At 40.9% G+C, this 18,395-nt stretch overlaps 1 protein-coding gene across 10 annotated transcripts in view; it reads left to right on the top strand.

Annotated features, from left to right (window-relative positions):
• Window positions 1-18,395, top strand: part of AGAP1 (ArfGAP with GTPase domain, ankyrin repeat and PH domain 1) — a 346,938-nt gene that overhangs the window by 206,743 nt on the left and 121,800 nt on the right. For all 10 annotated transcript variants that reach the window (XM_071747095.1, XM_071747094.1, XM_071747093.1 and 7 more), the window contains 2 exons: window positions 3,718-3,822; window positions 16,610-16,778. In XM_071747095.1, the coding sequence (XP_071603196.1) occupies window positions 3,718-3,822; window positions 16,610-16,778 (274 nt within the window). The remainder of the gene's footprint in view (window positions 1-3,717; window positions 3,823-16,609; window positions 16,779-18,395) is intronic.

Here is an 18,395-nt window from a genome sequence, read left to right as displayed (position 1 = left end):
AATAATTGCTATTGAACAGAGTTTTAATATAAATTTATGAGTGGTGTTTTATCACAGCTTGAGGCTACAGCAAGCCACTGAGTGATGGATTTCAGATAACACTTACATTCATTACATTAACTTTGTAAGTTATTTAAAGCTTGTACACTTAACATTGCTTTTGGCTTGCAATGACCTCCTGGGACTAGGCATAGCATACACATTACTAATAAAGAGCTTGCAGTACATACAGAGACTGTTCCTCCATTTGCTTTGTACGGTGGTGCAGATCCTCGAGCAAAGCCCAAGATGTGAAGTTCATGCACTTTGGTTGAAGTCTTTTTCCTGTGGCTCATTAAAAGTACAGCTAGCACAGTCAGGTTGGAGCAGCATTCCCCCCATTAGACCCAGGACTGCAGTTTTGGAGGGAAGGTAGTAAAAAATTGAATTTGAAGTGTGAATTTTTTTCTCAGTTTGTGAGCAAATTGGAGGTGTTAAGTCTGAGTGTTGAATCCGGAGGCTTTGGGTCAGCTACAGCAGGGTTAAAGTTGCAGATGGAAGACTAACAACTCGAAGATTTTATACAAATTAGGAGAAATAATGTTACCAAGTCAGCAATAATTTAATAATAACCCAATTAATAATAATTTCAGGCAAATATTGTTTCAAGAAGAACAATAACAAAAATAACTCTTTTGAAGAAGTTATTTCTTAGCTCCTTACTTTTTAGCTGAGAGACTTGAATGTGGTTTTTCCAATGTGCTGTGTGTATGTGGGGACCTGTTTGGCCATGACTGGAGATGTGACCAAGCCACCTCTAAATTGCCTTGGAGATACTGAAGGTCAGTGGGACCCATGTGTCTTACTTCTGAGGCAGAGTATCTGATGTGACTTAGATGTAGACGTAATGTGACTCAAGTGAAGGGCTTTTTTTTTTTTTTTCCTTCCTTTTTTTTTGAATTAACATTTCGTGTCATATCTGGGCCATTTATTTTTTTAAAGTTTAGTTAATGTTGAAGTGCATGTATAACTGATATAAACTGTGATACTGAGAGCATTTTTTCATACCATTCTATGTAATTACCACAGACAAAGTGGTGGTCTGTGGCCTTGGGGGAAAAAAAAAACAGTTTGTATGGGCTTCTCTGCTTCATAACACTTTCAAGTTAGCTCATTGTATTGAGAGCAGTTTCCTGTACAGGTCTTAATTCTCACCTAACAAGAAAATAATTTTTTTTTGCCAAGCTGGTGCATAAAGAAAACAAATATGGAAGTCCAGTTTGTTAGGCACAAATAGGTACAACATATTCACTGCTGAGTGGTTTGTAACATGGAAGCATAGAATTTCACTTCAAAAGCAAGATTAAACCCCATTTGGATTGTTGTTTTCTTTAGATCCAAAACCAGAATTTCAGAATTCACACCTAGATAGTAGTAGTCCTACACTGAGGTAGTGGGGTTTTACTTTTTATGAGTTTATAATTGCTATGAATTAAAAGTCACATAACTAATGGCACATTTTCTGTATAGTGGTGTGACAGGTAAAAAAGTATGAAATATATATTTTCCTTTCTTCAAAACTTCAAAAAAAGGAGAGGAGGAGGGGAACACCATTGTGATCCTTACAGCTTTTTCCCCGTTAAAAGGTCTGAAGAACAGACCAGTGCAGAGAAAGAGTAATTTTTGATCCCCACAGCACAGTGATAACTAGAATTGGGTCCCCCTAAACACAAGCGAATGTGCTGCAGGTGAAATATGAAAGATTGGAAAGGTGAAGTGACAGATCACCTACTATAGACAAACATACAAGTCAAAGGCAGAAATAAGCTTTCATTTTTTTAACAGAAGAAAACAACGTCTCTAACCACTGGAAGGCAGTAATTGGGATGTGTGACTCGAACTTGCAGAAGCTTTTGCAAGAAAGCATTTCAGAAACCCCATTCTCTCTTGTAAAAGTTTTGAGTTATAGCAAGGAACAGCACACGAAAAAGCAGTCTGACCCCCAGATGGTCAGAAAGTTCAGAGTTTGTACAGCTGTGTAATGTAGTCATCTAACACAAGCTTTTTGGTACGGTCCCATCCACAGATTGCTTTGAAATGCAAAGGGGTGTTCTCTGAAGTTTCATTCAAAGTTTGTGTCCTGGAACAAGCAATCATGAATGTGCCTTCTGCTCTGGGATCCTCTCTGTGGCTGCAAAAGGAGAGTTGTTAGGTCAGGTGGATTGTGGCAAGGGACTTCAGCTGAAAGTTGTAACATCTGGAATGGAGAGGGGAAAAAAAGAACAAGAAGAAAAAAAAGAAGGAAAAAAAAGACAAAAAGAAAGAGGAGAATTTGCCTATTTCTAGAGGGCTTCTACTTATGCAAAACTGCCCCGTGTCCCCTTGTGGCTTTGGCACTGGATCTACAGAGGGATCACTTTGTAAAGCTGTATTTTAACTTGCTTTCAAGGATTTAACCTGTTTTAACAAACTCAGCTCCATGGTAGTTGGAAGCACCATGCTTGATAGTGCATCTTTCTGTCTTCTGATTTCCCATCTTTTAAGCTCCATGGAAAAAACCTCATTTTATGGAGATTGGAGAACTGAAGCTTGCATCTTTTTAAATTCCTGGTTATGATTTAATGAAATGAATATAAGTGTCAGCATTTATCTAAACCTGGTCTGTGGAACCTAGTGAGTCTCTGTGGGTGGATATTGTGCATAAATAGCATCTCTGTCGGGACATTTCAATAAGATTTTCAATATCCAAGGTCCTGTATGAACCCACTAGGACCTGCCTTCTGACTTTGTTTTGGAAATGAAAATTTCCTGGGGAAGTGGATTGCTACAGCATGGTTTTTGATCTACCATATTCAGCCTGGTACAGCATGTTACATTTTGCTTTTCCAGGTGACTTGCTATTTTTCAGCTGAGGACAGGTCCTTGTCCATTTAAACCCGATGATGACTTTTTTATCTCAGCTGTTGATTGTCAACATTCATCACTGATGTTTAGGTTGTATATGATTTGTGGAAAGGTGTGAGTCACCCACCTCCTTTCCTCTCAGATCACACCTCTTTCGTTAAATTTTCATTAAATTATCCAGAATCCATTGGTAATCGTATTTGCTCTGTTTCCATTTTGCTGCTCTTGCCTGGAACTGGTTCTTTTGCTGGAATGAGTAGGTAGGAGGATTTCCAGTTTAGTGTCACCTTTCTGCAAAGGGCATGAGAACATAAACATTTGCTCTTCTGCTTGTGAAGAGGCAGAGCCTGGACAACAAGGCATCTCCAGAAACATGCAGAAGGGAGCACAGACCACACAGTAGCATCCTCAGTCCTGGGGTTCATCATTTATTTTAGAGGGCTGGGAAATGAAACCACTGTGGTGTCTTTATCAACTAGGAGCACATATGGGTAACCTTCCACTGTATCACATTAGAAATGTGCTTTTGTGAGGCATGGAATTCAGTGCAAAAGAGTTTTCTCTGCCCATAGGGCAAAGCTGGTGCTGATGCAGTCTTACTCCATTTACATGACTGCAGCCTATGAAAGCTGCACTTAGAGCTCTTCCTCCTAAATTGCAAGCACTGAAGCTGTGAATGGATGGGATGTGTATCATGAGAGGAGCAGAGGGAGATGAGTAATTTACAGGAGAAGGCATATCTAGAAATGTTGGCAGTTTATATCTTTTTCTGTATCTTAAATGATTGTGCACTGACAGAACTGTTGACTCTTTGGTCTTTTTTTCCTCCACCAGGGTATGCTGCTAAAGCGAAGTGGCAAGTCATTGAATAAGGAGTGGAAGAAGAAGTACGTGACGTTGTGTGACAATGGTGTGCTGACCTACCATCCGAGTTTACACGTGAGTTCACCATGTTCTGCATATGTTTTGCTGAGCCCTGTGTCAGAGAAAGTTCTTTCTCTCTCTACATTCCCTTCCCTCTCAAAAAGGCAAAACCTGAAATAAAATATCCTGGTGCAAGTCTGAGTACAGTCCAGTTCCTTTGTTACAGGTGATTGCCTGGAACAGGGGTTCCCTTGTATCCCAAGAGGCAGACAAAATGTTTAAGCCTTTATTTTCTGATGCTTTTTTTTTTTTTGAGCTGCCTTTTGAAAATAACATAGGTATTAATATATTTGATAAAAAACATTTTCATGTTAAGGCATCTGCATTGTCCCTGCCTAAGGATCCTGTCTGTCCCTCTCATTGTGTGTAGCACGACCCCTAAGTACAGTTTTGGAGGCGGAGAGGGAGTGCAGGGGGAAAGATGAAATTTGTGAGAGCTCATTCCGTGCCTGAGCAGTTCAAAAGACAAAGCCAATGTGGAGGCTCTGCATCTTGAAACTCCCAGGAGATTCCCAGCTCCTTCACTTGCTGTGTAGTGCAGGCAAGAATAAAAAAAATATGGTATGAACCTCCCGTTGTCTTTGGAATTATATCTGGTATTACATTTTATCATCATATCCCATTTGAAAATGAGAAGGTGACCAGCTGCAACATTTTAGGGTCAATTATTTCTAAACTTGAGTATAATTTTGAGATCCTGGTCAGTTTTTCATTAAGAAGTGAAAATCAAGGTTTCAAATAGATGCGTTTTTGTAGCTGAATTTTGGCATTCACAGACCTGCATCTGGATTTGGCAGAAAATTTCTGCTTTTAGATGGGTGATGTCTGAGGAGCACGGCTACACAGAGGCTGTGCTTGCACCAGCTTGTCGTTCCCTGTATGCTGAATATAGTGTATGCAGCACTTGCTCTGGCTTGGCACAAGATTTTGGAGTCTTCAGTTTTGCCATAATAATGCTTTGCTGTAATTTCTGCTGTTGTGGCCATGGCTTTTAAAAATCCTTTAGTAAGTTATGTGACAGCTACCATCAAGGCATAGTTGCTTTCCATCAGAAATCTTGTCTCTAAGCCCTGTCTTCTGGAACAGGGCTTTGTCTGTTTTTTTCACTGTTGCCTTTTGTGACACTGACAAATCTGGCCTCTTAGGCCATTCTTGAAGTTTGGGGAATTCTGCCATGAAGTAGCCCCAAAATACCCGAGTCACGTGTCAGCATTGCTCAGAGCAGGGAAGCACAGATACTGTGTGCCTTTGGGGCAACCCCTGTGAAGCTCCCACGTGAGTTACCCTCAGGTTGTGTTGGCCATCTCTGGGTCATCAGGAAAGGAGAAGGCAAGCTGCTACTGGTACCCAGTTGTTGGTACCCGAGTCCCTTCCTCACTGTGTAGGGTTGCTCTATTGTTCCTGTCACTCCTGTGCACGTGTTAGTTTTTCATTGCCTGGTGCAGATGATAAGAGAACTTCCCTGCAGGCTTCCCTGGAGCTGCTCCCTCTCCCCCAGAGTGAGACTCCGCTGAGATTATAGGTAATTACTTTGAGATTAGAGGTAAATCCATTGGAGATTAGACAGAATCCATTTAAAGAAGAAGTAATTACTAGCCTGTAATTGTTTCCCTCTATCCCCTGCCGTGCTCCCCCACCCCCAAGAAAAAGATACGTGGCTCCTTGTTTCCATTTGCTCAGACCTGGCTGGATCAGAGAGGTTTGTAAGGTGCTACATTTCCTTCTGCTGTACAGGGCTGGGTGGTGGTGAGGGACCACACTCCATCCCTAGTTGAGAAGAAGCTTGTGGGGAAAACGTGGTACTTGTTCAAGGGCTTCTGAGAGAGCTTTACTGAATCCAGTCTCTAGGAGTATCTAGGGTTTTGCTCATTTGTGTTAAAATCTTAATACAATGTGATTTCGCTTCTAAATTATGCTGGTTTAATGCCTTATTTCTATTGCCTTTAGCATTCAAAGAGTCACTGTGCTACTTCTGCAGTACGTTCCCATACTGTCAATGTACTATATATTGTCAATTAACCATTGTTAATATACCCTGCAGAGCATTCTTCATTCATCAGGCAACAGTATGTGAGTAGCATCTTCTCTGCTGTGTGCAAACCACAGTGGGGGGAAGAGTCAGGACCAGAACAACTTGAAGGCAGTTGCACTCTGAGCACTGTACAAAACTTTGTAGGCAAGAAAGCAGGAAAGTAAAAATTTCTTCAGGGGTGTTGCCAAGTGAATGGGGTTTCTCCCAAAAAGAACTCTTATAATGTGTTTCTGGTTCAGTCTTGCTAATTTATTTATCTGTAACTGCTTATTGCTTTTTTCAAAGCAAGCCAAATAAACCAGTAAATTCTTAATTCTGTGCTTGCTTTGCTGTTTGGGATAATTTTTTACACTGTTTTGAAAAATAAGGAGCATATTCCTACCAGTCTTCCTTTTGAAGATACAAACTTTGTTAACTATCTAAAATCAGTTTCCTAAACACATAAAAAGCCTGGCTGTAATCTGAACTGTTCATTAGATTTAGGTTATCTCACATATGCAGATCTTTTTGGTTATACAGCATTTTGCAGTTGGAATTCTGTAAAGTGAAAGGCAGGCTGGCCTCTGGTGGTGGCAAATAAGTTTAGAAGACAATTTTGTCTTTTCATACTGTGGTTGGAGGCAGAACATAGGATGTTATTGAACACCTGTGTTACAGAAAGCCATTACAATATTTAATGGATGATTATTAAATACTGCTTGAGATTCAGCCCAGAGTGGATCAGTTGTCTCTTTTCAGATGTTTTAAAGGCAGCTTAGACATGAAGACAATATTTTTTAGTAAGTGGATCTGCCTGTATTGCAGAAATCTACTGTTGCCCTCCTCGAATGAAAGTTTGGCCACAAAATGAAAGGTTTAGGGGTGAGAAGTGAAAATCAAATTTGAATACCCTTCTTACAGAGGAGGTAGTACTGAAAGGGTCAGGCCTGTTTGGCTGGGCAACGTATCAAAATGCCTCCTGTATTGTGCCATCTAAATGAGTGACTGCTAATTCCACCAAGTTGACATTTGACACAATAGCTAAATTCATATTCTTTCTTTTCAAGAAAGTGGGGGGAGAGAAAAATAGGAAAAGAAAAATATATGTACATAAGCACCCTACTGTTTTCTAACTTGATCACATCAGGTTTTTTCAAGAGCCTCAAACCTTCCATCTCTTGGGGTGCTGAAGAGATGTGCCAATAGAAAATGGTGGGGATAATGAGAGAGAACTTTGACCCACAGGCTTCAAAGTTCACCATAGCTACCTATTCATCTTACGCTTCTGGAGTATAGCCTTGTGTGGATGACTAAAATTCTGGCTGTCAAATTCAGTGTCAGCCTCCCCAAAGGGCCCTGGGGGAATTTGTCTAGGCATCTCTTGGTTTTTAATGGCATAATGCCATGTGCAAAGACTTCCAAAATGTATTCACCAGGATACCTGCTGGGCAGCATTACATGCTGCTTCTTTATCTAAGCCTTATCCTGATGAATAGCTGATGATGTTTCACCACTATCTGTCTGTCAGAGGGCTGCCATTGTGCCACAGGTCAGCAGATGACAAAGCTTTACCTGGGGATGTCCGTTTTCTGCTTTTTATCCCCATGATCATCATTGCCACCCCTCCTTTATGAAAAGAAGAAAAAAGAAAACACATTTTTTAGAGACGAGCACTTTTTTTCCCTGTTTGAAAATGAAATCTGTTCTAGATTTGCTTTCAAATAAAAGCATAGTGCTGTGGCACCTTATGGGGGAAGAACAGCTTTTTAAATATACAAGAAGGAAGGTCTGATGCCCATCTAGAACACACATGGAATTTAAATCCCATGTACCTACTCAGCAAGGTTGATTTTTCTTGCTGAGGTCTCTGTTGCAGTAATGCCACCCTTCAGTCTTGCTCTCACCCTCACTGATCTGATTTGATAACTCATACTGAGGTGTGTAGGGTTGTAGCAATGTTTGGGGGGGAAACCTGTCCTCTGTCTCCTTTAGAAGTGTGTGGAGTCACCTGGTCTGTTAAATTCATCTGTCAGTAGCCACAATTTCAAAACTCTTCCCAATAAACAGAGCTGACCAGGTGAGCAGCCTACATGAGCTCTCAAGGAGAGCATTAGTGATGTTGTTCTGTCCTCAAATAAAGTGAATGTATGGTTTGTTAAGCAAAATTCCAGCCTGTAAAGGAGTCATATCCAACACTAGGCTAAATGTTGCACAAGAGCTTCAACTGTGGGTTGTATGGACACATCTTCTCTACAAAACAGACCCAATTCATGGGCTTGTAAAATGCCTTCAAGATGAGGTGTGTGGAGGATCGAGCTTTTGGCTGAGCTTTCTTTGTTTTGCTGTTTCCACCAGGACAAGCAGACTTGATGAGAGACAGAAGGCTATTGAAAATGCCCTCTAATTTGATATCTGGAAGTGCTGCAGATCCATGCATTTTTCTCTGTTCCTATGTTATACACGTCCTTTTTCTTAGAGCTGCAGTTGAAATTTTTGACCATTATCAGTTCTTAGAAATTTCTTGAATAATGGGAAAATGGGAAGCATGCTTGCAGATGAAGTTGCCCATGAGACCTGGGTGCTGGCTGGGCTGCAGGGCTGGGTCTTCTCACTCACCTTAGATGTGGGCAGTGACCTCTACAAACATCACTTGGTTCAGCCTTATTTTCAGGGCTGCCTTATCTCAGGCTGTTTAATATCTCCAAAGTGTGTTGTTTGTGTTGTTTTAATGGAAATATTCGTGCTCTTAGATAATTCTAAAGTTCCACTGGGTACACCTCTTTTTCCATCTTTTTTCTTTAAAGGAATGTAAAGCTGGATATTAGCTGGTTCTGCAAGCCCCTCTAGCTGGCCTTTTCTGTGAACAACTGATTTCCAAACTGGCCTTTAGTAAATATGTATTTGAACTGACAAAAAGATAAGCATGTGTTGCTTTTTATGTGAAGTGTAGCCCTGCCTTCTGAAAGAGTACTGATCAAAGCAAGTCCTTCAGAGCAAAAATTAGGACTATAGTTTGAGTGGTAATGAAGATAAATCATTAATATACCTAAAACATTATTTAAGATAGAAAAAAAATTAATTATAGGAACAGTTACAAAATAAGTGTAGTAATTGCTTGTGACAGCTGATGAGTTGATGCCATATTTTTTCTGCTTGACACAACTGGCACTCTTTCTGGAAGCCTTTTCATCAAAGCCATAATCAGAGCATTATTCTGCTTTCTAACATCCTTGACTTGAGTTTCCCAGAGAGTTCATGTCTTGATTCTAGCATGTTTCACTGTGAATTATGTTGTTCCTAGGGCTAACTAGGGGTTATCAGTGGAAAAAATAAATGTTAATCATATTGCTGTAACTTTTAAACATAGAAAACATAAAACATATGCAACCTAGGATGTTTTAAAAGCAAAAGAGGCTTTTATAAAGCAGTATAGCTGTAGAGATCACTCATTCCCGGAGAACTTCATTATCTTAAAGATGAAATGGAGTGAAAATCAGTTTGAGAGAAAAACTTTAAAATTTATGGGGAAAATAGAAGCTAAAATGTGTTTGCAGCCTTTAAAGTGAGACCTTTAACTTGGGATAACTGTCAAGACAAATTCTTTTCCTCCCCTTGTGGCTTTGTGGCTTTTCAAACTAGAAATAGTCTTTCCTGACAGTGCTGTTACACCTGCTCTGCTTAGTGAAAAATCCGATGGCTGTTCCTGATGGTCAGGAAGCTGCTCTGTGGAATACTCAGATGTAATCCAAGTTGATGGGGAAAGAGTGAAAGACTGATTTATTCACAGTAACTTCTTACAATCACTTCCATGACTTGTTACAGGTATTCACAGGTCACCAAATGCACAAACAAGGTGAACACGAAGCACTTATAGTTTCAAGTCCATTCATTTCAGAGGTCACAACATTTATCCCATTAATTAGCAGAGAATGTTGTAGCAATACAGTACTGCTGTTGAGAGCTGTACAGACTTGCAGTATGTAGTAAGGAGCAGCAAACACACATTTCAGTGTTGCATCTACTCCTTCTCCAAAAAGACTGGGGAAGATTTTTGTATCAGAATGAGTAGCAATTCAAAGGGCCAGTCCAACTAATAAGTAATCACTAGTTTTCATAAAATCCGAGTTCCCTGTCCAGCAGGACAGGAATTATATCCATTGCTGTGGATATAAATACTTCATAAATTACTCAGGATGGTAAAACTCTGATTTGTCTTTTACAGTGGTTCTTGTTACAAAGTTTGAATGAGACGTGGAGTACAGATGGAGAATTTTTTTAATATTTCATGAGAATAGGTGGCTCATTCTAAAAAGCCCACATTTTGTGAAACTGCTTTTGTATTGAAAATGTTGCCCTAACTTCCTCCACGGCCCCTGCAACACTGATCAAACTGCTTAACACCACAGCCTAGATACAGTCAGTGCTTTTTCTTACTGAAATTTAATGTTCTTGATTCCCAGTGTGAATAATACAGACTTGAGCTGACCTTCTTTTTGTCAGGACAGAGTGCTCTAGGGCGATCGCTGTTTTCCAGGATGCATTTTCATTCCTGCGTTTTCCTCAGAAAAAAAAACATTTCTGTGCTTTTCTTAAGATTAACCATACATTACGAAGCCGGATTACATTGTGGAGGTATTTATACACAAAAGGGTAGGATGGCCAATTTAACAGGAACAGTTGATGAATATATTCCACCGTGCCTCATAACCTGACAGTAGGTTTGTCGCTGAAGTCCTTCCCAGGAAGGGAGAGGCGGAGAGGAGTTGGAGACTTTTGTTTCTTCTTAGGTATGCCCGTGGCCCCAAATGGAAACCAATCAAGGAGCGATTTATGTTCATTAAGTGCTTGTCAAAACTGAAAAATTTTCTAATCAACAGCAATCTAGCTGAGGCCCCTCAATGGCTGGGAGTGTCGCCTCCGCAGTAGCGGCTATTTGCCTGTTACAACTCTAGGCTAGAAATCCGCTGATGATTACATTAGGCTAAGCTGCGAAGTAAATGAACCATGTCTTATTTAGGTGCAACTATGCTTCAGTGTAGTCCTGCCCCGCAGGGCACTTTATAGCGTTTTATGGCTTTAAAATTAGTGTAGCTTCCCATTTGCTGCAGGGTGCTGCAAGTTATGCCTTTGAACTCAATAAGCAAAGGGAAGAGGGGGCCTTTTGGGTTTTTTTTCCTCCTTCTCCCCCCCCTCCCCCTTTTCTTCTTTTTACAGTTTAGCAATTTTGTTTTGCATCTTTTCCAGACGGCATTTTGCAATAAAAATGTCTGACTGCTGCAGAGAGGCACAAAAGTCAAGGCTCCATCTATTTACTGGTCTGCCAGGGGTTTGGGGGTTTTGATCTGGTTTGGAGGGGAGGAGAGTGGGTTTTGTTTTTTGGAAGCGGTCGTTGCCGAGGGCGAACAATAGGTTTTGTGGATCTGATGGGGCAGCTCACAGAATTGGAATTGTGTTTCAAAAATATGCCACCAACAGTCAGTTGTCCAAGATGCAACTGTAAACTTTCTTTTCCGTAATAGTTTTTATTTCACTTCAGATCAGGAAACACTATCTCAACCTCAGTAAGCTATGCCTTGGGAGTGTTTTGTCTGATTGCACAGTGGGGAAAAAACTAGCACAAAATGCCAGTAAGGTTTTTTTCAGAAGCCCAGTGCAAACAAGAGACAGATCTGGGAAGAATCATGAGCCTGAAACAGTTCCTAGGGCTGGGAAAAGAGACTTCTGAGAGATTTTACTAGCTCAAAATGAGAAAAAAATGTGATATTCTTACCTGTGAACCATTACAGACATAGAAAGGGACTGCTCAAAATGCTATGAGGTAGAAAGTGTAACTCCAATGAAGAGGTTTCTCTCTGTCCACAGTCCATCTGTGTATTGCTCTTCTGCAGCTTGCTTTCTGCCTTCTTGGTGAGGTTTCTTGGCCAAGAAGGCTTAGCTTGCAGCTTGAGCCATTTCACTGCAGTCACAGAACAGAAGTACTGTCCAAAGCAGTTCAGTTGGAAAGAGCTGAGCTCCATCCTCTGCTGCTGCCAGAGCAGAACTGAACCTGACCGTGCGGGCAGGCTGCCAGAACCTGCCTCCTCAGGGCTTCAGAAACCTGGCTTCCTAAAATTGCTTTGCTCTCATTCTTAATGGGCTTGTTTTCTGTTACCTTGGAAAATACTTTTCAAATCAAGACACCTGTCTTAAGAACACATTGGATTTCCAGAAAAGCACAGGGCATTTATCATTCCGGGTAGCAGCTATATATTATATATATAATTCAATAACTAAGCTTTTATCCACATTTTCTTACTTAATACACTGATCATGAAACGCCATGTTTTTAAAATGTAACCTAGGTACTGGAAAGGTGTGAGACAAGGATTGAAGCAGCCATCGTCTTCTGCTTTTCCCTCAGTCTCACCCATACTTCCTCCCCTGAAAAAGGGGCCAAGCGGGCAGCAACAGCATTAAGCATGGCTGTGAAAGAGCCTCCCGTCTTCAGTCTTCTTGGGTGGGAGAAAGTAAGCAGCTTTCTGGAAACATCACATAAGTCTGGGTTCAGCTTGTGGCCCTTGGTGGGGTGTCTTCTCTGGGTTTGAGAGCAATCAGAAGCCATCACCATGTACAGCAGCAAATCTTAACAACCACTGGAACTGAAAACAAAGCCCCCTCCCCAAACTGCAGTGTTTCTTTTTGGTAGGTCTGTTTAGAAAACATCAGACCCATTTGTTCAATTTGCATGTCTGAAAGGCTTCTGTTCAGTTAATTGGTTAAATTAATTTCTGCTGTTGTAAATGGACAGTTGTATTAAGAGCAGAACTAAACTAATTTTACTTTACATTATTCTGTGTCATGGCACATTGTTTCTTCTTACTCAAGGCAATTCGTTTTGTGGTGCTGTCAAATAATGGTTTGTGTCATCTTCAGTCAATGTAGCTTTTACAATTTTTGCTGATATTTTAACAGTTTATTTAGTCCCCCGGATAATGGTCAATGGCCTTGAGTAGTCAAATTAACACCTTGGCAGGACTATATTTGAGCAAACCACTAACGGTAACCTCAGGATGCAAAGCAATGAGAATCAATACAGCAAGTACATTTTTAGGGATTATTGATCGATTTATGTGTTTTGGCCTTAGGTGGAAGAAGCAGCATTGTCCTGCAGCTGACTATGATTAAGTTGCCAGTTACTGGTAACTGCAGGCTATTACCTGCATGGTATTTCACAAGCTCAGATATCAGATGGAGACCTTTTGTAGTCCTTAGCCAAAGAAGCAGGGGTGTTCTCAGGGTCTGTGAAGCCTGCCTGGCTTCAGGAAAATGCTCCTCTCCTCCCCATCTCACACCAGTGGCTGCTGTGAGAATTGGAGCCGACGTTGATTCGATTCAGCTCTGCCTGTTATTCCTGTAGGGATCTATTTGGGACAACGGAGGCACTAATGGCTTGTGATCCCCCTGCCTTGCCTCCGAAGGCAGCTTCTCCGAAGGTGAAAGCTGTGTTAAGCTGTGCTGCTGTCAGCAAGCTGAGAGCTGTGGGTCTCCCCACCACAACTCTCAATTGCTAGCAGGTTTCTCTCATTGCACCTCATTTGCATCTGGGACATCAATTAGCATGTTTGTTGAGGCTAATTGAATGAAACTCAATCATAGCTCTTAATTGCTTGACTATGTGAAAAGAAATCACATTAATGCAGCTAATTAAGTGTATGGCAATAGATGCAACATAATTAGGAGTAAAATGTAAAAAACAAGCGGTGGTGAAGGTGCAAGCACAGGGGTGCAGGGGACTGGGGCACGGGTTTCTCCTGTTATCCACACATTTGGGGAGGGTTCCCTTTCCTTTGCTGCTTGCTTTCCTGCATCACCACCACCGCCCCCCTACCCCCCTTCCATGTTACTGAATGATGAACATGGACAAGTTGAGAAGAAAAATGCAAATGGCTTTGCAATTACTACTTTTTCAAGCTGTTGAGGGGCAGAAGATGGCACTTCTGGGGTGGCCCGCTGTTGAGTGGGCTCTAGGGACTTGTTAAGTGCTGTTTAAAAGTACTTGGCTTTGAATTACCCTCATGCCTCTTTAAAGGGTTTTTTCCCCTTTTTTCTTGGATCAGCATTTTCTACAACTAACATCTAGGGGAGTTATATCTGTAACATTTGCATATCAAAATCAGGCTTGCTATCTTTTCTTTAACGCAGCTTATTCCAGATGACAGCAAGACCCTCATCTGTTCTAATCTGATCAAACCTTCCGTTGCACTTCTGAAGCCACGACATTATTTTGTAGTTTTAACTTTTATTCACCAAGTGCAGATCTGAAGGAGTGTGTGGTGGGGAGGGGGGGGATGCTCCGCTGACTGGAAACTTGATTCTCGCCTCTCCTCCTCTGGGAAATGCAGAGATAATCACTATGCATCTTGCACACAATGAAAGAGGCTTTATTATTTACATTTGATATATCCCTATAAATATTTAAGCTGACATTAATACCTGTGTGGCATCTGTTGTGTTTGGGCACTTTTCGTATAATAACGGTATGGCTACAGCACATTTATTTCCTGTTTGCCAACATTCACTTACACTCTCTTGGATGGTTTATAGCTCAACTAAGCCTGCCTTACTCTCATTTACAAGGGCTTTAATAACACCCTGTCACCTCTCACAAATTGGCAGGGTAGCAGAGAAACTGTACACGCCATTCATCTGAAGAATTTGGAATAAACTCTTCCTTCTCAAACGTTAAAGGGAATACGCTAACTAAAACGTCTCTTTTAAAAAAGAGTCCATGCTGAGGTTTGGTCACTATCTGATTAAGCCTCATTTTAGAGCTTATAAGCAAGAAATGCTCACTTGTGTTCTGCTTATTGTATTTTAATCTGTGAAGAACTGACACTGAACAAGAAAGTTTACACCAACTTGATATTCCATGGATAAAACCATTCTGTTCATTTCTGACCCATGAATTTTTATTCATGGGTTCCTGTTGTTTCTTTCAGCAGCAGAGCTCTGTCCCTTCACCCCATGAGTTGTTCAGCCCCCATCTCCCCCTTTTTACTGTTAATAATTCTCAAACAGCTTGGGGGGGGGGGGGTGTGGAAAGATGTTGTGATGACTTAGTTTTGGGGTTTTATCACAGATTAATGTTAGCTGTGAAGAAATGAATGCTGATTTTTGGTGTGTTTTCAATGGAATATATAATTTGTATCATTAACACTGCCAAAGGTGGGAGAATTTTTATGTGGGAGGTGATTGTTCCCCAGGTCATGGCAGCAGTGATACAGACCTTGAGTATGCTTTTAGTCCATTTGGGTATTTACCTGTAAAATTGATTCTCATAGTGTATAGGTCTGTATGCTGCAGGTTTGGAACCAACCTAGTTATACATTGGTAGTCTTCACCCTGTAATCTGGCTCTGTCTTGCCCTGTACACTCAGAGGACTGGGGGTGAGTCTTTTGCTGGTGAGTCTTTGCTTGTGCAGATGCCCACAGCGTCAGCCCAGCCTCTCTTAAGCCATTCAAGTTCTATCTGAAAAGGAAATAGATTTTTTCCCCTAGCTGCTCCACGTAGAAGATTGCTGAAGAACACCATTCCCTTTGTTTCCAGCTTAATTCAAGAGTTTAAGCCCAGATCTTTTCCCCATCTTTAGTTCACATTGATCTTTTCCAGGGCACAGAGACCCAGATGTATTTTTGTGCAGTGCTCTTACCCCTTTTCACTCTGTACTTCGCTGTCCTGTGCTCCCCACCTTGCATGTCTTCTCGTAAAAATGCAGTCTCCTCATTTCTTTCAATGTCCTCATAGTCATTCCAGTTCCAATTATTATTTTCTAGAACATGAGTAACCACAGCCAGGAGATGAAAACTCTGGTGTCTTGTGGCTTTAACATTGACCATCTCTACTGGAAATACCTATTCTGATGTGTCCTGGGATTGCAGCCCCTGTGGCTGTCTCACCTTAATGAATGTCCTCTGATAAAGACACCTATGGCCATTTGTTTTTCATCTAAAGCAGCCCAAGGACAATCTAGGGAATGCCTTTGAAGCTGGATAGCAGCATCTCAAGCCTGTTTTTCCAGAAGCTATTTACAGGTTGAAGGACTTTCTCATGGATTTCTCAGGAAGCTGTGGCTTGACTCCAGTCAGTAGACCACTGTCTTTCCACAGATTACTGGGTTTGTCTGTTTGTTACCTCTTTGTGGGCTTTCCAAACAAGAATTAGCAAAAGCCTTTTCCACTTCTGGCTTCCAACATTTAGTGGGATTACTGTAATCAAACATAATTTGCATATTACCTTCCCTTGTATGATTTTGTTTGTGTGTGGTGGAACATTCATATTCTAAGGAAACAATGCTGTACTTGCAAGAAATCTTACCAGCCTTTTAATAAAATTTGTGCCTGCTGACTAATTTCAACCAAATTTGAGGGAAAAAGATAAAAGCTCATAAAACATTGGCAGAGAGGAGACAGAAGTAAGTGTGCTCGTGAAGGACAGTCAGCCTCATCTTCTCCAGCTGTTTGGGACCTGCTAGCTGGTGAACTCCCATATGCAGCTCAGAACCAGCCACATTGTGAATTGCCTCTTATCCAGCTGGGAGCCAAAGGATGCATTAGAAAGCTCCAGACTTTTGGAGTATTCGCAGTGAGAAGTGTGGAAGGGATTGAGAAGAAAACAGAAGAGGAAAAATATTTGTTGGGGACTGGCAGATACTGTAGGGCAAAAGTCTGATGAAACCAGGTCTCATTACTGTTACTGCTTACTGAACTACGTGCTTAATACTAGTTTCTGGATTTTTTCTTTCTTCTTACCAGGACTATATGCAGAACGTTCATGGCAAAGAAATTGACTTGCTGAGAACCACTGTGAAAGTCCCTGGGAAGAGACCACCCCGAGCTACATCAGCTTGTGCACCCATTTCCAGTCCCAAAACAAATGGCCTCTCCAAGGACATGAGCAGTTTACATATCTCACTGAATTCAGGTAAGGAAATACCATGCTGAGGAAAAAAGGGAAAGACTGCACTCCCAGTGTCTGTTGACATGTACCACTGGGATGGTGATGGTATCTGTTAATAATTTACAAATCCAAGTAACCACTGGTGTGTAACTCTTTAAGCCTTGACTGCTGATCTCCACGAGATTCTAAGCTTTAGTAATCTTTCATGTCCATCTTTTTCTTATATTTGTTACCCTGTACTTCCCAAAACCCTTCCTAATTTCACAGAGATTAACATATGTGGAGAATCGATGCTGCCTTCTGACTGAACTGCTGGGGTTAGTACTTTGGAAAGCAGAAGGTGTATCATTTAAAAGAGCCTTTTGACTTCTGGTAGGGTCCATAGCACTTCTTTCCACCTTCAGAAGGATGATTAATTTTAGACTTCCCAACATCAAGATTCTTCTGTGGAAAGCTGTTCTCATTTATTTATATAAGTAGCTTATAGCTTCTTGTGAGCTCTAAACAAAGTTTATTGTTTGCTGTAGTACTTATCCATACAGATAAGTGTATTTTTAAAATAGTATTAAGGAAAGCCATTTAAGACAAAGTATCTTGTAAAACACACAGCTTATACAAAGCTTATATTGGTATAGTGGTGATATGGAAGTCTTGCCAGCATGTCCATGAAGTGCTAAGTGCCTTTAGCTTTTCTGATTAACATTTCTGCAGTATGTCCTGAGCAAACATCCAAACACGTGTTTTTCTTACATAATACCACAGGCAGGATGAGGAGACAAAGGAAGGAGCTCCATCACCCTGCTGTTCAAGGGTCTTCTCTTGGATAGTAATGGTTGTCTTAGGTTTCAAGTCAAGGTGTAATTTCATGCATTTTTGCAATGTACATTCCCTTGTATTAAGGGAAGAGGGAGAAGAATTTTCTTTCCAGCTGCAGATGCTGCTTATTGAGATGAATGTTTAAAGAAGAAAAAAAAAAAAAAAAAAAAAAAGTGGCTTCCCAGCAGTGCCCCTAAGCAGGCATCCCTGGAGATCTTGGGTGACATGTTGTCTCAGTTTGGCCTGGGACATGAAATGTCTGAAGCCATGATTGCATCAGACTCTTTTTCAAGTTATTAACCTACCCCTCCAGAGGCACAGAGCTGGCGTTGTCACTGGAAGAGTTCACAGGAGAATATTATTCATGGCTGGTTTGTTTTTCCCATTTTGCTATTTAATTTAGATGACTGGGTGTGGGGAGAGCTTTTATTTTTCAACATATTCCATAATTCAGGGAAGAAAAGTGCTGGGCTGAGTCACTAAACCAGCAGTAAGATGTTTAAATAGGAGCTTTGTACTTTTAAGACATTTGAACACAGGAAAAGATGACTTGATTGCTCCAGTAAAGTATGCTTCTGAAAACATATTCATAGATAATACTGATACAAGGTTTATAGCTTGGAATTATGTTTAGGTCAGAGGGAAACAGCTTATAAAAGACTTAAATGGATATTGCACATTTAATTTTTTTCAGGACTTACTGCACATGTAATGCTGTCTTTACATAAAACTGTGCAGTGTCCAGCTCTCTCTGACAGTGGTGGTAGCCACAGGGTATGTATCCTGGCTAGCCTGAGGTTTTATTGCACAAGTTTGTGTAAAAGG

This window comes from Heliangelus exortis, chromosome 6 (assembly GCF_036169615.1).
Source record: "Heliangelus exortis chromosome 6, bHelExo1.hap1, whole genome shotgun sequence".
Classification (NCBI taxonomy): Eukaryota; Metazoa; Chordata; class Aves; order Apodiformes; family Trochilidae; genus Heliangelus; species Heliangelus exortis.
The sequence above is the reverse complement of the archived record's forward strand: the minus strand, read 5'-3'. Positions and strand labels throughout refer to the sequence as shown.